This window comes from Heloderma suspectum, chromosome 4, assembly GCF_057233095.1.
Source record: "Heloderma suspectum isolate Gila_16-S chromosome 4, 16-S_ref, whole genome shotgun sequence".
Classification (NCBI taxonomy): domain Eukaryota; kingdom Metazoa; phylum Chordata; class Lepidosauria; order Squamata; family Helodermatidae; genus Heloderma; species Heloderma suspectum.
In genome coordinates, this window is record NC_139461.1 from 198,621,240 (window position 1) to 198,644,932 (window position 23,693).

Here is a 23,693-nt window from a genome sequence, read left to right on the forward strand (position 1 = left end):
GAGACAGGAAAATCAGGCTATAATCCTGGTGAGCTGCAATCTCTCAGCCCAACCTACACCACAGGGTTATGATGGGGATAAAATTGGAGGGGTCACACCAAGTAGGAGCAAAGGATGTTGCCGTAAACTGAGTCAGGACATTGGTCGATGTAGCTCAGTACTGTCTACCTGGGTTGAGCAACTTGAGGCTTACAATTCCCCTCAGCCCCAGCCAGCACAGCCAACAGCAAAGGCTGATGGGAGTTAGAGGCCAAACCAGTTGCAGGGTCACAAGTTGCCCGCCTCTGGTTTACACTGACAGGCAGAGGCTCTCTAACGTTTCACACAGGAATCTTTCCTAGCCCTGTTTGGAGATGCCAGGATTGAACCTGGGACTATTTGCATAAAAAGCATGTGCTCTACCACCCTTCCTATTCTGAAGTCCTTGGAGGGAGGCCAGGATAAAAATGTAATACAGAAAATAAAGTTGTGCCCACCAACCATCCATTGTCTGCGTTCTGGAAGTTTAGCGATGTCTTTGTTTTGATGCTGACAAAGTTCCATGGCTGATTTCTTGATAAGCGATATTTCCCCTCCACTTTCTTAGTCTGAGTATTATTTTTTTCCCTAGGTGTCCGAAGAGATTGGAAAACTTGAAGACAAAGTAGAGTGTGCCAATAATGCTTTGCAGGCTGATTGGGACAGGTGGAAGCAAAGCATGCGCCTGGATATGAAGCTGGCATTTAGCGACATGGCAGAAAATAATATCCGCTATTATGAAGAGGTAAAATACACTTTTTTAAAAAGTTGTGTGCAACTGTTGTTTTTTCTGTCTCTGAATTTTGCTTATAAAAGGAATAATCTCTAATATTTGTGGCAGGCAAGAGATGTGTTTAAAAGTGTAAGTGTTGCTTTATTTTCCAATATAGGAATTTGAATTAGCCACTGTACACTTAAATTGCTTCTGAGTTCACTGTCAACAGAGGGCAGTCTTGTTTTACAAAGCACAAGAATATAAGGATATACTTTCCTTGCTTCAAGAAATCTGCAAGTGTTTAAGACAGAAGAGCTTTACCTTCCAGGGCTGTGTAAACAAAGGATTGCCAGATTTGATAAGCAGATTAATCACCTAGAGCCAGGAGCATTGCTAGGTTCTTAAAAGGTCTGGGGCACCAGCCCATAACACACATTTGCGCGCGCATATATATATATATATATATATATATATATATATATATATATATAATAAGCACACCTCTAATATATATATGTGTGTGTGTGGTATGTGCATGTGGTGTGCTTACGTGTGTGTATAGATTACATACATACATAAGAAGTGTGCACTGACCCCCCACCTCAACTCAGGCCCCGATTCAGCATTTTGGAAAACATCCCACTTCTGCTCAGGCCAATTTGTAGTCGGACCATTTCAACTCAGCACCAAACCTGAGTTAAGGTTTGGAAAAAGTCTTTATGCTTCCTGTTGACTACCATTGGAAATTAAAAAAAAAACTGTAACTTTTTCTTTTGGTCAGAACTGGATGATCATTTCAGGCATAGTAGCCCCCTAGAAAGGCATTACACCTGCCCAATGTCAGAAAAATAGGTGCAGGGTTTATATTTTGATTTTCTTTTAAAGGGAACTGCCAATAACATTTTTATTACATGGAAGAATTGGATAAACATTTCAGGATTCATTACCCCCATCATGTCTCCAAATTTCAGAATGCTAGCCACAAGGGTTTTTGTGCAAGGGTGGCCTTGACATTTGGAGGTCTCCAAAAGAGGACATACTTCTCTCCTTATTTTCCTTGTGGACCATTGTTCTGAAAATTACAGACAGCCTAGAGTTGTCCCTAAGTAAGAAACCAACAAAGTTTCAGAAGGATAGGTGCAGCAGTTCATGTGGAAGGGGAGTTCTCCAATTTGGGGGAGGGAGTGATTTGGTTTCTCTTCACCCCTTCCCCAATAGTTTTTTGGGTAAATTTGTATGAAAATGCACAGGTCATTAGAAGTGTCTCCCAGGCAAGAAACCTGCAAAGTTTCTGAAGGATATACATGCATGCAAATTTAGAATGACTAGAATTTATTTACATTTTACCAATATAAGCAGCAGGGGAACATGGGTGGGAAGGTGCTATTGCACTCATGTTCTACTTGTGGGTTTCCTGTGGGCATCTGGTTGGCCACTGTGTGAACAGAATGCTGGACTAGATGGACCTTGGTCTGATGCAGCATGGCTCTTATGTTCTTAAATATAGAGTGCTTCTGAGCACATGCAGAATGCTGTTCTTTCACCACTGAGCACTTACATTCTCCCCCCACCAATTCTATTCCCCTCTATGCAACCATCCCTCCTATCCTACCATCCTCCAGCAACTCTTCATAAAAACAGATCTCTTGTTTTGTGCAACTCTCCTCTACCTCCTCCTTGTTATGCACAAGCTGTCAATGTATCTTACTCCCCATAACTTCAGTTATGCCAAGACTTCACCAGGTTTCAGCCAATGCGTCTGTTTTCAAAACTAAAGCTCAGTTATGGAGAAACTCTGAGCATGCACTAAGTGCCTTTCCCTCCCCACTGAAGCTAGTGTTCATGCAAAATGAAAAAAACACACAAATGGCAAAACATCCATAGGACTGAGCTGAAAAGGTAGTCAATTCATTAGATGGAATTGGGTAGGCACTGTATTAAGCCTGCATTACCATGCTCACAACTCAGGACTTATTTCTGAGTAAACATGCAGAACATCAAGGTGCAAACCTCCCTGCAAAAGTAACTCATGCTGGAATCCTATGCTGGAATCCGTGAAGGTAAGCCTCATTAAACATAATGGGGCTTCTGAGTAGGCATACATAGGATTGCATAAATTAGCAGTATTTATCTCCCCTCCACTTAAAAAAACAAACCAAAACCTCCTATTTTTATTAAAGCTTTCTGTTCATAGGAACATAGGAAGCTGCCTTGTACTGAGTCAGACCCTGGTCCATCTAGCGCAGTATTGTTGACACTGACTGGCAGCAGCGGCTCTCCAGAGTTGCAGGCAGGATTCTTTCCTAGCCCTACCTGGAGATTGAACCCGGGACCTTCTGCATGCCAAGCATGTGCTCTGCCACTGAGCTACAGCCCTTCCTATTGCTGGATAATGGCAACTGACAAACAAATCAGCCCCAGTTTTGTTTCCCTGCAACCATGTGAACCCACTTTTCTCAAAGGCTTGAGTGAGAAGGAGAAAAACCAACCCTCTTGTCTGTTAGTATAAAGTCAAATATAGTTCAGAACTTCTCTTGCCCACCAAAGAGAATTCTCTTTAAGAATTCCCCAAGATACGCCCTGGGTAGAACAAAGAAGGGAAAGAAAGAACAGGATGGGGGAGGGAAGAAGAAGAAAAGAAGAATGGCGATTGGAAATGCAGGGGGTGAGGTAGAGAGAATTCCCTAAGCTAAGTGGCTCCTTTCAGAGAAGTAGTACTTCAGAGGAATTTAGGAGGCTGTGGAGGGTTTGTAAGGATTGCACATGCTTAAATTAACTTTATGAAGTGAGGTGGCTGAGGGCTTTTTCTAGCTTTTTTTAAACTGTAGAATCTGTTTAAAAGCCTTAGCAGTTCCTCGATCATGACGTCACATAGTCCTAACCCTCCTTTTGAAATAATTTGAGTCCTACAGCTATTTTGGAGAAATTAAAGTGGAGGGGGAGAAAGAAGTTTGTGGAGGCTGATTGGACCCTTTACTGTACTGAAGCTACTAAACTTCTGCAGAATCCAAAGGTTCCACTCTGGGGCAGTAAAATCAGGTGCTCTGTGAAATACCGTTTTTCACATGAAGCTCTTTCTTCCTTTCCTTCTCCCTCTTCAAAATGCCATTGCAAGCAAGCTTCCAACAGTGGGCATGTAAGAGCAGAAAAGTAAGGGGAGAGGGGTTTTTTGCACCTCAAAAAAAAAAAACACCCTACACCAGAGATTAGGGATAGTAACCTTCTAATGGTCACCTTAAATACCTTTTGATTAGGATCTCTAATCCCCTGTGTGGCTTGGCAGTTTTTACTTATTTAGTCTTTGAGAAAAGGAAAATTTACGCATGGCTAGCACAAAAGCCACTGGACCTAACTGTCTGAAATTTGGCAGGTTCAGTCAGCTCCATAGGGGCTGCCAGGTTACCAAATTCCATGCATGTATGTGGAAGCACAAAAAGATATATAGCTCTTTGATTTGACAGATTTTCTTGAAAATAGCAAATTTTACCCGTGACTAGCATAAAAGCCACTGGACCTAACTGCCTGAAATCTGGCAGATTCTGTCATATATATAGGGGCTGCCAGGTCCCCAAATTCCATGCACTTATGTGGAAGAACAAAAAAATCATAGCTCTTTGCTTTGACACATTTTCTTGAAAAAAGCTATTTTTACCTGTGGCTACCACAAAAGCCACTAGGCCTAATTGTCTGAAATTTGGCAGATTCTGTCATCTATATAGGGGCTGCCAGGTCCCCAAACTCTGTGCACTTATGTGGAAGCACACAAAAAATATAGCTCTTTGCTTTGACAGATTTTCTTGAAAATAGCAAATTTTACCTGTGACTAAAACAAAAGCCACTGTACCTAACTGCCTGAAACTGGGCAGGTTCAATCAGCTCCATGGGGGCTACCAGGTCTCCACATTTCATCTATTTATCATACAAAATAAAAAAAGTTATGGCCATTTCTGTTTTCCAATGCAAGTCAATGGGAAAATGTAAAAAAAAAATGGCAATTAGGACAGCTCAAAAGATCCAGGGCACAGCTCAAAAAAGATCCAGGGCCTGTGCCCAGGTGGGCCCGCTAATGATGCCCCTGCCTAGAGCCTTTGTTGATTCATCCGTGTGGCACATTTTAATCAATAGAGACAAGTTTTAGTCGGGCTGGCTGGGACTGCAGTTAGAGTGCAGGTTCAAGATAAGAGTTGCCATCTGTTTTTATTGGCCATCCTGCTGCTGCTGCGCTTTAAACAGCAACCCAATATGCAGAAATCAAGCTGTTACAACTTTCCCAATACTTATCTCAATGCCAGAAAAAGTTTCATCTGCTAAACTTCTGAGTGTCAGGCTGTTGCTAAAGGCACTGGGGCAGGGCAAGAAGGAAAACTACTGAAGGTCACACTTCCTTGACATTCTTAAAGCCACTTCAGTGGCTATGTTTGCTTATTGTGAACGGCATGCTGCCCTTTTGTGTCTGCTTTATTTCTCCCCACTAGTGAAAACACTAAACTAACCAGAGACTGAAAGCTCAGTGTGTTGTCTGAACTGGGGATCCTGGCTTGTTGCTCCCTCTACAAGCTGGAATAAAAAAACAGGGGTTTGTTCTTGCTGTTTGAATCCTGGCTTTTTTGGAGCAGCAAGACAGGATCCGTGGCTCTAATGACATGCTAAACTTTCAGTTTCTGGTTTATTTAGTGGTTGTGCTAGCAGGGAGAAGCAAAGCAGGAACGAACGGAATCCTGGCTTGTTGTTCTGTGTGAATGCAGCCAGTGTAATAATGAGTGAAAAAAGAAAATATAAAATATAATATTTTGTCTAACAATTAATGTTTTAGGTGGTTGGCTTCCACACGATGTAAAATCTAAGTAACAATGGCACTTCCTAAGGACCTGATCCACTAAAAACATTTATGCGGCACCTCCTTGCCATCTTTTAGCTTTTTTTCATCAAATGCGAAATCCGAAAGCTAAATAGGTTTAACTAGTTTTCTTTATAAATGAAATTAATTAAAGGAACCCTTGAACAACTGTACTTTAATACTTCAGTTTTAATACTTTTTATTTTATATTGTTTTTATGCTGTACTTGTAATTTTAATTTTTGTGAACCACCCAGAGAGCTTCGGTTATTGGGTAGTATAGAAATGTGATTAAATAAATAAATAAATAAATAAATAAATGTCCATACACAGGAAACCTCATTTCCCCACCTTAAAAATCCATTTAGATTTTTTATTAAAAAAGTACCTTAAGGCAGAATCCTATGCTAGTTTAAACAGAAAGAAGTCCTACAATTCCCAGCATTCCCCAGCCACCACGGCTGGCTGGGGAATGCTGGGAGTTGTAGGACTTTTTTCTGTCTAAACAGGTATAGGATTCTGCCCTTACTTTTGTATTTTGTGACTGGGAAGAGCATATTCATTTGTTTCTATTTTAAGCCATAGTCTCCATAACTTGTAATATATATATTTTTCCTAATGTGGGATTGTTTTCATCTGACCTCTGCGTTCCACATGTGCAGATCATTTGGACATTGGAAAGACAGAGCTCTTGATAATCAGGGCTGCTTAATTAGTCTGAGAGGGGCATGGGGCATTGACAGTCTGCTGTTATAGATCAAGATCAAAACCTTGCCTGACGTTAGGAAGGTTTGCTGCTCCTTGTCATTTTCTCAGCTTTTCTATCCTCACGTAACTTCTGGATTTTGTGTCAGTTCTGTGCCCCAAAGCTAGTTGTCATACAAACGTTGTACCCTAAAAAAATTAGACTGTTTGCAGACCGGTCTTGAGGCCATTTTTCTTTTCTTTCTAGGAGAAAAAGGAAGGATTTGCAACCCAAACATAAGCATTTGCAACCCAAACATGAGCATTTGCATTCTTACCCTGACATCACTAGAGTGCCAGGCCTGCTCTCATGTTTTGGGATGGTGCACTAGTTCAGCATTCATTACCTCTAGCCCAGCCTTCCCTGACCCAAATGCGCTGGACTACAACTCCCATCTAGATGTGTTGGACTACAACTCCCATCTTTCCCCAGCCAGCATGGCCTTTGGTACATTACTGTATTTTATGATTGACAACACTTCCTTAATTGGCTGTGCTATCTTGGGGTGATGATGGGAGTTGTAGTCCAGCATATTTAGAGGCCACCAAGTTGGGGACAGCCGCTCTAGTCCATCTCCGTACCAGTGCAGTCCATCTCGGTACCAGCACATTCACTCAGAAATGGGTTATTCATTTTCAGCATTGCACCCGGTCACCTGCCACTCCTCCGGAAGATGGATACCTTTGGAGTGCACTTTGTTCTTGCCCTCCTTCTCCTGTTCTAAACAAGAACAACCTCCAAATTAAGTGAAGTAATTACAATTCTCATACTGTAGTATTGATACAGAGCTTTCCTTAAGTTCTCAAAGCACTTCTCATTAGAGATGCCATTGATGTTTGCTGAGCTCAGTCCCAGAAACAAACTTTAGGGGGCTTGTAACGCTGCCCTTGAACCCAGAGGAGAGCATCATGAGCCCTGAAATTTTTCTATGGCCCAGATCAAAACCCCCATCTGGGAGGAATTCCTGGCTTCCCCATCGCCACCTGCCCTTGGCAGGTCTCCTACAGAGTCTCGCACAGTCCAGCATAACGGGGAGGAGAGAGACCCCTCTTTTTCTGCTCTTGCAGGCTGCCAGAGCTGCCAGGGGAAGAGAGAAGTGAGTGTTTGCAGGGGAGGGGGGTGCCGGCAAGGGGACAGAAAGGGTGACAGTTTTTCAAGCCCTTGGATTGGCTCAGGAAACTTTTCTGTGGTTGCCGTTTTTTTTCTCCAGGAAATATTGGAATGCTCCTGAATGATTCTGAGAAGAGCCTCAGTTCGCTTGCCCATTTCTACATCATCTGCACATTATCAGTAATTCTACAACAGCCTTCTAATTTAGGCTGCTATTATTGTTGTTGTTGTTGTTGTTGCAAAAATAGTCCCTTGCCTACAGAATCCTAATGAGTTCATGGTTACATTAAGATTTGAACCACTGATTTCCTGGCTTAGAGCTCACTCTTAACTCCAGGGTGGGAAAACCATCTCCATCTCTCATAAAACTAGAACCCAGGGTCATCCCGTGAAGCTGAATGGTGGGAGCTTCAGGACAGATAAAGGAAATATTTCTTCATGCAGTGCATAGTTATAAAAGTATCACAGACTCTTTACCAAGGTATTTCAAAAATGTTGTTTCTCCTTTGTTAAGACTGGGGTAAAGACATGACCTTAGAGTTGTTCACATCCTTTCTTAGGTACTTTTGCCTGTGGATTTTTGCTGTCAATCTGTAGAGCCCCATTTAGTTCATATGTAAGAACAGGTTTTATCCTCCTTAAGCCAGATTAATGCTGTCACTATGTGAAGTGTTTCTTCAGAGTGTACCTATGAATTGATCTGCACTGAGCAGGATGGTTTAAAAAGAGCTGCCTGTAGCTTTTTTGCATTGGTACTGGTAGCTAAGATTTCTTTCTGCCCTGCACCAGTGGAATCCCATTCTGAGTGCTGTTTTAATTAGGCCCTTAGACATTTGGATCAAGAGCCTTAACAAAACAAAGTGCCACCATCATCCTATTGAACTGTGTGGCAAAAGACCTATGGGTTTTAATTAGGACTGTCAAACAATTAAGTAATTTTACATTTTTTACAATACAGTCCTATGCAGATTTACCCATTTATTTCACTAAGTCTTACTCCAGTCCCAGGTAAGCATCCTGGAATTTTGCCTGGGCAGTACTGTGTCTGGCCTTAGCTTCTGGCTCGCGATTTGATCCCTAGCTTCTGACTTCTTTTTCAATCTACTCCTTCCTTCCCCAATGTGATGCCCTCCAAATGTTTTGAACAGCAGCTCCCATCAGCCCCAGCCATCATGCCAACTTATTACTTCACATTAGAGATGCCACTCACGTTTGCTGAGCTCAGTCCCAGAAACAAACTTTGGGGGCTTGTAACTCCACCTTTGAACCCAGGGAAAGCATCGTGAGCCCTGAAATTCTTCTGTGGTTCAGATCAAAACACCTGGGAGGAATTCCTGGCTTCTCCTTTACCACCCCTTTACCACCTGCCCTTGGCAGGTCTCCCACAGAGTCTCGCACACTCTGGTAGAGGAGGGAGAACCCCCTCACTTTTCTGCTCTTGCAGGTTGCCATAGCTGCCAGGGGGAGGGAAGATGGCAGGGTGGGTGGGTGCTGGCAAGGAGATAAGGTGACAGATTTTCAAAACCTTGCATTGGCTCAGGAAACTGTTCCGTGGTTCCCCAATTATTTTTTCCCAGGGAATTTTGGAACATTCCTGGATGATTGTGAGGAGAGCTTCAGTTGGCTTGCCCATCTCTATTTCATATATACATTATGTTAGTAATTATACAGTAGCATTATTATCAACAACAACAACAACAACAACAACAATGTGCTTAGATCCGCAAAAGGGATCATTTCAGCAAGGACCAAAAAGGTGTTCGCTGCTTTACTTCTAAAAGCATTCTTAACACCTGTCCTAAACTTGTGTGTTGCTACAGCTGACAGAGGTACCAAAGCAACATTGCTTTACTAGTGTCTTAATTTATTTCCTGGTACAGCTAATCTGGGCAGCTGTAAATCTATATTCAAGGAATGATATTATTTGAATTTGAAAACATATTTGAACTCGAGTATTGTTATGACTATATGGTGATAGAAAGAACCTGGCTAATCTACTTGCATGAACCAAAATCGCCACCAAGTGATCACATAGGGAAGTCTTTAAAAACCAATTGTTAGCTCTTTTGGTTTCAGATCTTCAGGGTGTCAGTGCTAGGCTGTAGGCAGATGTAGAGTGAGAGACTAGATCAGTCTTCCACAACTTGGGCCCTCCAGATGTTTTGGACTACGATTACATCATCGCCATCATAGAATCAAAGGGTTGGAAGGGGCCTACAAGACCATGGAGTCCAACCCCCTGCTCAGTGCAGGAAGGCTGATTCCCAGGTGGTCTCCCATCCGAGTACTAATCAGGGCTGACCCTGCTTAGCTTCCGAGATCATAGTCGGTCCTTGCCGCAGAAGTCATCATCATCTATATTAGGCTACATAGACACTCTATGGGGCAGCACCTTCTGTCAGTGGAAAGTGCTTTCAAAACTCTTACGGTGCAATCCTGTGGCCACTAGTCAGCGGCTAGATGGCCATAGGATAGGTCGGTCCCTGAGAGCTGACCTCCAACCCCTTCCCACGCTGCTGCATAGGCCGCGCGGATCAGCCCCATGCTCCGAACTCCTAAGAGAAGCGCAGAGTGGCAAAAATGGGGCATCCCTGGGGGTGGGCTGGGGCGGGGAGGGTGGAAGTGCCGTTCCAACACTTCCTATGCATTGTCCGGTGTCCGCCCCCGCCCCACCCTCGCTCCGACTTTCCATGGCTAGGCAGCCGAAATCAGCTGTCTAGACACGAATGCAGGGCAGCTGAAGTGCAGAGAGGACAATGCCCTCTGCAACGCTCCTGCCCTGCACTGGATAGGCAGTTGCCTCCGAGTTCGGAGGTGGCCACCTATCATGATAGGACTGCGCCCTTAGGTGCTCTTTTTAGTAAAAAGGTCTGCACGAAAATTCAAATGCATTTCTGTATGTGTTTCTCCTAACGTATGTATTTTCATGAACGTGTGTCCATTTGTGTCAAAATGTGAACCAAACCAATTTTCCCCATCCTTACGTTCGTCTGCTACGTCACCCACTCCCCCAGAACAGGAGTCAGTGGGAAGAACTACTCGCTTGCTAAGGCTTCACAGGACCAAAGGGGGATGCGTTCATGGGAGTTATCCTCCTACATGCGGAGTGCTGCCTTGATAGAGAGTAGAGCTCGTTTCCGTAACATAGAGTGACAACTGCTGTTTCATTTTGTTTGTTTGTTTTTGGCTTTATTGGAAGTATAGACTTTCCCTCTTTTTGCATGAATGAGCCCTCATTTTAAAATATTGCTCTGTCAAGCTGTTCTTGTATGACCCTGTTGACATCTGAATAAGCAGCTCAAGCCCTTATCTGCACAATTCCTGAGTTGGATCCTTAGCAGTGCATAGAATCATAGAATAGTAGGGTTGGAAGGGGCCTACAAGGCCATCGAGTCCAACCCCCTGCTCAATGCAGGAATCCAAGTCAGAGCATCCCTGACAGATGGCTGGCCAGCCTCGTCTTGAATGCCTCCAGTGTGGGAGAGCCCACCACCTCCCTAGATCATTAGTTCCATTGTCGTATCTCTCTAACAGGCAGGAAGTTATTTATATAATAAATTTATTATTATAAAGTGAGAGCCAGTGTGGTGTAGTGGCAAGAGTGTTGGACTGGGAGCTGGGAGATCTGGGTTCTAGTCCCCACTCAGCCATGGAAGCTCACTGGGTGACTTTGGGCCAGTCACACACTCTCAGCCCAACCTACCTCACAGGGTTGTTGTTGTGAGGATAAAATGGAGAGGAGGAGGATAATGTAAGCTGCCTTGGGTTCCTTGCAAGAGGAATAAAGGCGGGATATAAATGCAATAATAAATAAATAATAATAAATAAATAAGTTTCTCCTGGTGTTCAGCCGGAATCTGGCTTCCTGTAACTTGAGCCCATTATTCCGTGTCCTGCACTCTGGGATGATGGAGAGGAGATCCTGGCCTTCCTCTCTGTGACAACCTTTCAAGTCCTTAAAGAGCGCTATCCTATCTCCACTCCACTCAGTCTTCTCTTCTCAAGGCTAAACATGCCCAGTTCTTTCAGTCGCTCTTCATAGGGCTTTGTTTCCAGTCCCCTGATCATCTTTGTTGCCCTCCTTTGTTGCCCTCCTCCAGTACAGGCATTGCTCTGAAAAGATTGAAATCATGTCCCCTTACTTTCCATAATGCATTGGTAGTAGGGGATCTGCTTGCTGATGCATGTTGGTTGCACACATACATCACCACTCAGACAGATAACTTTGCCCCCACTGGCACAAAGAAAACGGCAGGTAGACAAGATTGGTTCATGACACAGCAGTGATTTGCTATGTGTAAATGAACTACCTCAAGCAGAACATAAGGACATGGATCAGGCCAAAGTCCTATCTACTCTGGCGCTCTGTTCCCACAGTGGCCAACCAGATACCTATGGGAAGTCCACAAGCAGGACATGATCATCATCCTGCAAAACCCTCTGATACTGGAGGTGATATATAGCCGTCACGACTAGTAGCCACTGAGATAGCCTTATTCTCCGTGAATTTGCCTAACCCCCCTTTAGAGGCATCCCAGGTGGTGGCCACCACTGCATCTCATGGTAGTGAATTCCATAGCTTTAGCTATGCATTGTGTGGAGTGGTGCTTCCTTTCGACATCTTCAGTCACACATTCAGCTGCCAATGACTAAGTGCTGAGCGATCACAGAAGGTGAAGTCAGACGCTGTGCATGCATTGTGATCCATCCCTCGGAAGCTGTGTTCCAGGTGCCTGTTTTTGTCGGCGGCCCCCCCACAAAAAAAAAAAAAAGGAAAAGAAAAGAAAGCCATAGCGGGAATTCTAAAAACATGGACACACAAATGCAGCCTGCTTGGCAATCAAACGAAGAGTGCGCTGTTTGCAAAACAGCAGGTAACCAGCACGATTGTGTTTGTATTGCATGTCAGCAGGGCCTCTCCTAGGAGAACAACAGAAATGTTTTATGCTCTTCTCCGTAGCACTCAGTATCGATAATGTTTAATTCATCATTTCATTAGCAATCACGTCATGTGGCTTGAAGGGATGTGCTACATCCAGAGATCGCTGAGCAGTTTTAAGGCTAGATGAAATTCGGAGGGCTTAAAAACACTTATCTGTATGTTCTGTTCATTCCATTGGAAGATGATATCAAAGAATCATAGAATAGTAGGGTTGGAAGGGGCCTACAAGGCCATCGAGGCCAACCCCCTGCTCAATGCAGGAATCCAAGCCAGAGCATCCCTGACGGATGGCTGTCCAGCCTCGTCTTGAATGCCTCCAGTGTGGGAGAGCCCACCACCTCCCCAGGTAATTGGTTCCATTGTCGTATTGCTCTGATAATCAGGACATTTCTTTTGTTGTTCAGCCGGAATCTGGCTTCCTGTCGCTTGAGCTGGACGAGTGTTCCAGCACAGGGGTTTGCACAGCAGGCACAGCCACTTGCGGGGGAAATAAGCTTAAAATAAGGTGTTGCACCCAATGGCGGCTTTGCGGTGGCGGAAAGTGCTTCCGTTCACTCAAGGCAAGGCACCCAGGTGTTGCCAATGCCCCTTATCTACTGCACACCTCTGTGTCGTATCCCATAGCGTTCCAGGTTCCACAGCCCTTTCCAGAGGGTGTGGAGGCTGCAATACGTAGGGAAGATTAGTGAAAATTGCCCCCCCCCCAAGCGCAAGCAGAAGTGCTTTCTGCTTGCGCAAAGCCGGGCGCCCCCTTTATCAGAGGTACACTCTTCATCTAAAAAAGAGAGGGCTTTCTCAGCAACAGTTGCCCCTGCTAGGGGTTACCCTCCTTAAAGAGGCTGGTGTGCCACCTAGGCTGCGTTCTTTTGGCTGCCAGGCAAATGATTCACCCAGGCATTTTAAATTTGTTGTAAATCCCAGTTCAGCTTTTAAGGAACGTATGTGTTGTTTTATTATTGCTATTTGTATTATGGCATACATTTTAGTTGCGAACTACACTGAACTCTTAAAAGACTGCCTATGCCAGGGGCACAGAGCGTCAGGCCTTTGGGGGTCCCAGTCTGGACCTCCAGGGCTTCCCAAGAAGGCCAAGCCCCCTTTCCCCAACCACCAATCATTTGGTGGTTTCTTGGCTTTCATGCAGCTTTCCCCTCATTCTAAAAGGTTGAAATGCCTCTCCGAAGGCTTACTTATGGCAGTAAGAGCTTAAAGCTAAAAACATGCTGGTATTTTGGGCCCTGCCCCTTTTGCCTTCAGCACTGCCCACCTCTGGAATGTGAGCTCTGAGAGCACTTCTCTGAAATGGAATTTGGACCTTGGGATGAAAGAGATTCTGCACCCCTAGCCTGCACCCCTATGCACCAGCCCAAGCATTAAGATCAGCTACAGAGGCCCTACTCATATCCCCACCAGTGGGAGTAGTTAACTTGGTGGGCATTGGGGACAGAGCCTTTCCAGTGGTGGCTCCACACACTCTCCCAAGTAGGTACAATGAGCTCGCTGCCAGTTTCCTTTAGCTTGGCCCTAAAGACATTTTTATTTCAGACTGCTTTTCATTATGAGGGTAGGTTAATGTTTCTGTTGCTGCTTGTTGATTTTCATTGTTGTTTATAAGGATTATTTATCACTGGTGGCTGGTCTATTAAATAAAGAAAATAATGAAATCCAGATAGCATGAAAGGCAGTATATAAATACAACTTTAATGTTTAGGGGGGGTTTAATCATTGGATGCAGCTGCAATGAGTTTATTATATTTGTAGCCTGCCATTCACAGAAGGGTTATCCCTTCTTTTTCCCCTCACAAAAACCCTGTGAAGATAGTTAGGCTGAGAGAAAGTGACTTCCCTGAGGCAACCTGGCAAGTCTTCATGGCTGAGCAGAGATCAGAATTGCAGTCTCCCTCATTCAGGTCCAATATTCTAAGCACAGCTCTACTCATAACGGTGTGGGCCAGAGGGGGGAAGGAGCATTGCATCACAGGAGATATCCAGTTGGTGCTCATGACCCTGGCATGACCACATTTCATACAAGAATCACAATAGCAATGGGCACAGTATGTGAAGAAAGTGAGGAATAGAACTTTTGAGTGCTTGGAAATTTGATATGCTTGTAATTAGGGATGTATGAAAGTCACTTACCTACTCAAAGGGTGACATTCGCGGTGGGGGAGAGGTAGGGATGTACGAAAGTGACTTACCTTTTCGTGGATTCTGTTCATGGGGGGTGGAGGCGTTCTGTCCCTCCCCCCGGAATCCTCGATGAGGGGGAGGCGATCCGGTCCTCCACCCCGGAATCCTCGACGGCCGGCTGTGCTCCACGGCAGCTCCACGGAGCAGCCGGCCAGGCCCAGGCCAGGGCCGTCTGCAGCCAGGTTTCTGGCCGTGGAGGGCTCTGGGTAACCAAAAAAAAACAAACCCGCGTACGCAAATGGCAGCGGCTACAGCCGCCACCATTTGCGTTCCTTATTTTTCGCCGTCTTAGTCTACATCAATATTTACGTAGACTAAGACAAAGAAAAGAAAGGGGAACGCAAATAGCATAGTGGGCACTATTTGCGTTCCCCTTTCTTTTCTTCGTCTTAGTCTACGTAAATATTGACGTCAACTAAGACGGCGAAAAATAAGGAACACAAATGGCGGCGGTCGTAGCCGCCATTTGCGTACGCGTTTTTGTTTTTGTTTTAAACCCAGACGTGATAGGCTACATAAGTCTTTACGTAGTCTATCACGTCTATGGGGGGGGGGGAGACAGAGACTGCAAATGGTGGCGGCGGCAGCCGTTCAGAAGACCAGCTGCCGCCACCGCCGAAGCCGCCGCTGGAGCCGCCGCCATCCGGAACATCCGCCCCAGGTAAGTCTCGTCCCGGGGGGGGGGTCCACGGGGGGCGGCAGGCCGTTCCGCAATGGATTTTGGGGAGCCGAATGCACTGGCATTTGGCCTCACCAAGATCCGTCGCGGAATTCTCTGACATCCCTAGGGGGAGGCGCTCCGTCCCTCCCCCCGAAATTCTCTCTGGCTGGCTGTGCTCTGCAGAGATTCCGTGGAGCCACTGGCCAAGGCTGCCAACAGCCGAACATCCGGCCGCTAGGCAGCCTGCAGGGACGCAAATGGTGGCTGCCGTAGCTGCCGCCATTTGCGTCCCTGTATTTTGCCATGATAGGCTACGTAAATATTTACATAGCCTATCACAGCAAAAAAAAAAAAGTGAACACAAATGGCGGCGGCTGCAGCGGCTGCCATTTGCGTTCCCTTTTTTTTTTTTTTGCCGTGATATGTAACCTATTGTGGCAAAAAAAAAAAAAAAAACGCAAATGGTGGCCACTACCCCATTTGCGTTCTTTTTTTCTTTTTTTTTGTCGTAATAGCCTACGTAAATATTTACGTAGGCTATCATGGCAAAAAAAAAAGGGAATGCAAATGGCGTCCGTCGTAGCCGCTGCCATTTGCGTTCCCTTTTTTTGCCGTGATAGGCTACGTAAATATGCAAATACTTACGCAAATGGCATCCCTGCGTTAGCCGTGATAGGCTATGTAAGTATTTACATAGCCTATCACGGGTATGTGGAAGAAGCGAATGGCAGCCGCAGATGCGGCCGCCATTCGCAATGCAGCGCGGATGGCGGCAGGTAGGTGCTCCATTCCAGGCCCATTTCGCAGGGTGGGGGGCTTCGTTCCACCATGGATTTCGGGGGGCAAATGCACTGGCATTCGGCCTCACCGAGATCCATGGCGGAATTCTCTGACATCCCTACTTGCAATATAAGTGTAGCCTGGAGTGGAGAGGTGTGGAGGACTTGCCCACAACAACTGGATAAATGCACAAAAAAAGTGATTGCGCACAAAGGCTCTGAGATCCCCAGAGTTACATGATCCCTCAACTGACCAAAATCCAAAGTAAGTTGCTTTCACTGGAAGGTGAATGTCAGTACATATATGCCAGCAAAGGAAAGCTACCGTGTGGTCCCAACAGCCCATAACTCAAATACGTATTTATTAGTATTTTTATTTAAAAAGTAGTTTAAAGCCTCAAATTAAGAAGAGTTCAGAATTGAAACAAGGTACCTGGAGCCAGGGGGCGGGGGCACAGCATCACCTTTCCTTAAGGTTTTCATGAAAAGGTTTGTTTCACCTCTTTCACCTGAGCATGCCACGGGAAGCTATTCACATGCGCCTCTTTCCTTCCCCTTCACTTGCCTGCTTGCTTCTTTCATCTGCTCCCTAGATTACTCTATGCTTGCCTTATTCTAACATTTCAGATGTGTAATAAAAGTGAATTACAGATTTTACTGGGACTCCAGTGATATTATTCCAGTACTCTAAATATAGGGAGGAAAAGTTTCCCTCCATAATGGTTTTCTAGGGTGCTGAACCTGTCAGTTCCTGCCAACTTACACAGGAAGCTGCCTTATCCTGAGTCAGTCCCTTGGCCCATCTAGCCCAGTATTGTCATCACCGACTGGCAGCAGCTCTCCAGAGTTTCAGGCAGGATTGCCCACCTGGAAATACCAGGGATTGAACCTGGGACCTTCTCCATGCAAAACTGGTGCTCTGCCACTGAGCTACGGCCCCCACCAACACCCTGAACCATCTTCCCATTAATATTTCACTGTAAAGCAAATATTCATGGATAGCAGGGAAGAAGCATTCGAACCTGGGACCTTTGCATGCAAAAGGTATGGGCTCTCCTGATAGGCTATTGATCTTTCACTGCCATAAGAATTGGAAGATGGCAGTGCAAACTGAATAGCCAACTCTGGTACCACCATTGTCCCTGGTGGCCACTTGGACATGAGGTTAGTGATCAGCAGAGGTTGAAAGTCCCAGCAATGTGTGGAGCAATTTCAGTAATCAGATGCACTGTGTAAGAACAGCCAATCCCAAAATAAGCATCGTATTTAGACATGCGTTAAATACAAAGTGGCGTTGTTTAGAATGACGATATTAAAATGGCTCATTTATCACTGACAAAACAGAGATTTTAAAATTAAAATCACAGTAAGTGACTCATCTTTGAAGCAACAGTATGGCGAAGATTTAAAGCTTCTTTTACCTACATAAGTGATTCAATTTTTAAAGCTTATCCTCATTTATGTGACCAAATGTGTGTTCCCAAATGCCGATGCTTCTGTAGCTTATTTTGTTGTCTGAGTGCTGCTCCAGCTGACAAGATATATAATTAACCACACCAATACAAAAGTAGGTCTCTGTGCCTCAGGCTCTAGGCCTTTCTTCCCCAGAACATCAGCTGCAAAAGTGACATTACTTTTGAGGCGTGCATTTGTGCTGCTCTGAAATTATTTTCTTCCAGTCCCTTAGCATGAAAAAGAAGGGGGTTGATTCCAGATAAAGGATCATTAACGCAAAATAATTGTAGTGAGTAAATGTTAAGAGGAGATTTAAGTTACATGTGTAAGATTGGATTTGTAGTTTATACTCGAATTACTCATAAAACTGTTATGGGTCACAGCAAAAAGAGAACTACCCAGAAATGAAATGGCAGGAATGTGCCTGAAATTGCACATCATATCCAAGTATAATTGCAAGTTACAGCATACAAACTACACCATCAGTTTTAGGAGAGGGGTGGGGGAAACCTGGAAAGTGTTTCAGTACCGCAGACAGCTTGTGTGTACATTAGCAACTATGTTAATTACGCCATAATTCTGTCTGGAGCATTCACAACGACCATGAAGTATTTAAGAACGGGAAGTAATTTCTGATCCAGTGTAGTGAATATAGACCTGTTGTGTTGAGCTGAGATCAATAAAGCACCCCCTTGGCTTATAGTGTGTGAGAGCCTTCACTGCAGTTGGGGCAAACTTAGAATTTCCCAATTCATGGTCTCTCTTTACAGCTCAGAGATGTTGGAGACAAACTTTAAACTCGGACATACACACATATGCACTTTGTATCCTTGTTAGTTGATCTGGAGTAGATGGCACCCCATCTACTCCGGGTATTCAAAATCATTATCACAGATTATTTTGCCCATAAGCTATATCGCAGACACCTTGACAGCATCATCAGCATCATGTTAATTTAATGGCATCTATGTACATTAATCTTTACAGAGAATAGGTTTGAAAGTACAGTCTAAAGATAGAGACAAGGGGGAATGGAAGCAGGGTAAACAAGGATATGTGATTATTTCGATTGGACATAAAAGGGAAAAGGCTGAGCGTAAGGAGTAACCTCTGCATATTGAGTGACCCGGAGTATGTGCCTTTGGATCCACAACCTTCAGGAATGTAACGGTCAGCACAGTCCCATACATGTCTGCCCAGAAGTAAGTCCCACTCAGTTCCAAGGGGCCTATGCCCAAGCAAGTGTGCAATCTAAGAGTGCAATCCTATACACCAGGAGGTCTCCCCTGCAGCCCCCCCCCCACACACACATGTGGCCCTCACCACTTCAAAGTGTTTTTTTTTTAAAAAGATTGCAAATGACATGGCATCCAGAACTGCTATGGGGTACCCAAAGGGTCAAAATTAGCTTGTTTGCAAAGTAATTTCGATCCTTTTGGTGTTCCATAGCAGCTATGGACGCCATTTTGTTTTTAATTTCCCAATTCTAGCACCTGCAAAAGGGGGTGAGTGCGGTCCGGGTGGGTGGCAAAAATGGCCCCCTGAACCACCCAAACTTGCCTATCCCTGCTGTACACACTCATCTGGGAGTATATCCTATTGAACTCAGTGGAGTTTCCTTCTGAGGAGATATGTCTAGGGTTGCAGTGCTGGCTGGAGTTGGAAGCTCAGCTGTTAAAAAGCTGAGTTCCAGTGAACTCAGTAGGACTTACTTCCAAATGAATATGCACAGGATTGGGCTGCGAGGCTCGAAGCCTAAGCATACTTGAGGCTTACTTCTGGGTCAACCTTAAAGAGGGCATGTCTTTCTCTCAGGGCGCATTGCAGTGAGTGGGATTTGCATGGGCTGTGCCCACAATGCGTTACGCTTCCGATTATCTGAAAATCACAGGCATGGAGAGCTTTCCCAAATGGCTGGGCACAATCCAGGAAATGTTCAGAATGTTTATTTTTTTTTTTAAAGCAAAGAGATGAAAAGCAGTGGGGCATTTACTTGTTTATTTATTATTACCATTGTAATCCTTTGGAAGCCAGGCACTCCCTGCGTGTAGTTCTTGTGCTGAGGTACACTTCCAGTAAACATCCAGCAACATTGCTTGGCTGCCACCTCCAGGCAGTTTTATTGCTGGATTGAGGCTGCCAGGGCCAAGCCCAGATGGACCCACTTAGGCTACAACCCCATGCGCTCTTACCTTAGAGTAAATCCCATTTAATTCAGTGGGACTCACGTCTGAATAAACATACATAGTTTTTTGCACTGCATGTATTCAAAAAGACCCCGAAGAGTCATGCAGTTGCCTTGAACCAGCACTTGGTTCATCCCTTTGCATAATTTCCATTTCTGTTGCATTGCATCAGGATAGGAAGAGATCTCTAGCAACCCAAAGCTCACAGAGCTTATCGCAGCGCTTATGTTCTAGTTTGATTTTGTTCAGAGATCCATTGGCAGCTATTGTAGCTCGTGGCTCACTTTTTATCCTCTTGCTACAGCTGCTTTCACAGCCCAATCCTATATGTGTCTACTCGAAAGCAACCCCCATTGAGTTCAGTTGGGTCTACTCCCAGGTAAATAGGTATAGGATCGCAGCCATATTTAAACATTTCCTACTTTCTGTTTTTTGCCATCTGAAGTAACCTTTCTGTGGAGGAAATGAAGTGGAAGAGGAACTATAACTGGAAAAATGGCTTCATTCCTTTCTATCTTGAAGCAGTTTAATATGCACAGTCTCACTGCCAGGAGGCACAAGGTTGTTCACCTTGGCATGGAAGTATTGACAAAACTCAGAGCTTGCTTGCTCGTTCTCTGAGGTTGATTTCACACATTACACATCAGCCAATCTGGGTTTGTCTGAGCCTTTCTGGTGGTTGTTCCCAGACTCTGGAACCCCCTTCCAAGGGAGACCTTTCTCACCCCCTCATTAATGACTTCCCAGAAGTTAGTGGAAGACCTGCCTTTTTTAGGAAGCCATTTAGTGGATAATTTAATTTGCTGTTTTAATCAGCCTCTGTTTTTTGAATATTTTAACTATTTTGACTGCTGTTACATTATGGTTTTCTGCTGCTGTTTTTGTGCTTTATGTTGTTTTTAAATTGAAAAGATGCTTTTAATCATTACATTATTGACTTGTAAGTTGCCTGGAACTCTTTGGAGATTAGGCAGAGTATGAATGTTTTAAAATAAATACAAATAAATAAAAGCATACACTCAAAAGGGAGCCATGTCTAATCAGAATTCCATAATATGTGTACTGGTATGATACTACATGAGTGTGTTTGCAATCACATCTGTGGCGTTCACACTTTATCTTTCCAATTTATTTATTTATTACATTTCTATACCACCCAATAGCCGGAGCTCCCTGGGTGGTTTACAAAGATTAAAAACATTTTTAAATATAATATACAGCGATTAAAAACCATTTACATAAAGAACGCATGAACAGACAATATACACAAAAAATGTGCTCTTAAAACATCTTTGGTGCACAGCTAAAACCCACATGTGAAGTGGCCCACAGTGACCAATGAGATGACCCAGGCAGGTCTGGAAAAATGCCAGGCACCTAGAAATTTGATGTAGGAGTATGTAGTGGTTGGACTGGTTTTGCACCACTTTCTGCAAGTGTGTGCCTAAAAGTCTGTTCCGGTTTTCCACAGACAGGAAGCCTGTACATTAGAGTAATTTCTTCTAACCTTGGCTCTCTGGAAGTTTGTAACAGAATATTAGTAAGCAGCAGGAACTATGATCCTTGAAGCCCAAGACAGCAGAGCTTGCTCTGAGCCGTGTGTAGGCCTGGAGTCCTGTAGCAAAGCCAAGGGTTCTGTACCCCCTGAGACTTTACCCTTAGGCACCACTGATGTGTTTGGGAAGCAGTAGGTGCCTGTGCTTGGAGGGGCGGGCAAGATGGCTTTTAAATAACCTTTTCCTAACGTTCTTCCTTCCCGTTAGCTGATATTAATTGACCCTTTAATGGAGTGTGTTAACATCAGTCATCATGGTAATAATCAACACGGGCTTTTCAGTTGAAAAGAAGCTACACTAAGCAGCCATATAGGACTGGATTTTCTAAACAGAAGATAAGACACGAACTTGCCAGTATAAAACTGTCACAGACCTCATCATCCCTGTGGTTGCTAAATGGACATAATTCTTTACTTTCGTTAGAAAAATCAATGACTCCTAAAATTTCACTGGATTGCCTAATTTATGGCATGCACATTGAGACTTCTTTATCAGTTTGCAAAACATAACTTTCCCCATTTTGTTTTCAGTGCCTTGCTACCTGGGAGTCCTTCTTGACATCTCAAACAACAACAGACGTTTGCCTGGAAGAAGAATCTGAAGATCGGTCTTGACTTCTTATGAGGATCTGTTAAACTTCCTCTGAAATGTTGCTAGCCAAAGAAATGCTCTGTATCTGAGGACAAATCCATTTATTCCATTCAACTGTTAAGATTTAACAATATGTGGAAAGCAAACTTATTGAAGTCTCAGGTATTCTGTTGTCCTGGATGTATTTGAATAACGGTGTGTGTGCGTGTGTGTGTGTGTGTGTGTGTGCGCACACGCGTGCATATACACACACACACACAGGCAGACAAAGAGATCCACTGTGGATGTAACACTAAACATTGGTTTAACATTACAAGGATGAGCCTAAGTGAGCCTCCGGTCCAGACACTCCCTCCTCTCTGCTCCGGTACAGCCATAAGAAGGAGGCCAGAAGCTTTCACTTCCATTTTTGATTAACCAAGAACTGAACCCTAACTGTATGACCCATATGTTAGGGTTAATCTTACCCATAGTTTATTGAAACAAGCTAGCTTCTTAGAAGTTGGGTTGTTTCGACAAAGCGTAGTTCAGATTAACCACAGTTTGTCGGGTTTGGAGGAAACGGCAAGCTGAAATTAATTTTAAAAATCAGAAGTGAAAGTTTCCAAATGACATCCCCTGCCCAAGGAAGACAGAGGAAGAGAAGCATGAAAGCCCAATGCTTGCTTATGCTCATTCTCACAATGCTAAAATACAGTTCATTGTTACGTCCAAACTGCCTCCCACACACACACACACACACACACACACAAAGAGAGAACTGGTTTCCAACACTTTTCTGCATATATTTAGGATTTTTAAAAAACACTCTGCAATTTGGATATAAAATATTTTAAATATGTAAAAATAGCTCCATTTTAATAATAAAAAGTTTAAGATGAATTTTTTCTGTCTTAATGTTCTCTTTATGCTCACTATTTCAGCCTGTTTAGATTTCTTTGGAGATTTATAATATTTTATAACCATTTTCAAGTGAAATCTTCTACTTTGCATATCTTTTTAATTTAACTTTTTAAACTGTTATGTTTTTAAGGTTGTTTCAGTGTTTTTGCTATGTCTTCCTTATGGTTTTTGTTTTCTGAATTTTTGTAAACCGCCTTGGTTGTAGGGATATACGAAAGTCACTTACCTTTTCGAAGGGTGACATTCGTGGGGGGGAGAAGGCACTCCGTCCCTCCCCCCCGAAATACTGGCCGGCCAGCTCCGCTTCGCAGGGATTCTGTGGAGCCGCTGGCTAGCAGGGACGCAAATGGCGGCGGCCGTAGCCACCGCCGTTTGTGTCCCTGCAGTTAGCCATGATAGGCTACATAAATCTTTACATAGCCTATCACGTTTTTTTTTTTTTTTTAACTGGAAATGGCGGCGGCGGCAGCCGGTCGGAAGACCAGCTGCCGCTGAACCACCACCGGAGCCGCCGCCACCAGGAAGATCCTCCCAAGGTAAGTCCCATACCGGGGGGGGGGCAGACCGTTCCAACACCGATTTTGGGGGGCCGAATGCGCTGGCATTCAGCCTCCCCGAGATTCGTGGTGAAATTCTCTGACATCCCTACTTGGTTGGTTCCAGAAAGGCAGTATCAAAATGTAATGGAAGCACAAGAAGAAGAACAAGATGAAGAAGTGAATTAGCAGCTCTATCTGGCTTTGCACAAGTAGGGATGTACGAAAGTCACTTACCTTGAACAAAATTTGATTCGCGGTGGGGGGGAGGCGCTCCGTCCCTCCCCCTGAAATTCTGGCGGGGGGGAGGTGCTCCGTCCCTCCACCCCCGAATCCTGGCCAGCCGGGCCGGAAATGGCGGCGGCCATAGCCGCCGCCGTTTGCATCCCTGCAGTCAGCTGTGATAGGCTAGCTAAATGTTTACGTAGCCTATCACGGCTGAGTAAAACAAAAACAAAAAAAACCCGTGT

General features: G+C 44.4%; 1 protein-coding gene across 1 annotated transcript in view; it reads left to right on the forward strand.

Moving 5' to 3' along the window:
• Positions 1–22,814, forward strand: part of SNX7 (sorting nexin 7) — a 67,416-nt gene extending 44,602 nt beyond the window's left edge. Inside the window, exons 8-9 of the mRNA XM_084851884.1 lie at positions 611–763; positions 21,724–22,814. Coding sequence (XP_084708010.1) covers positions 611–763; positions 21,724–21,807 — 237 coding nt within the window. The 3' untranslated portion in view covers positions 21,808–22,814. The remainder of the gene's footprint in view (positions 1–610; positions 764–21,723) is intronic.
• The last annotated feature ends 879 nt before the right edge of the window (positions 22,815–23,693 follow it).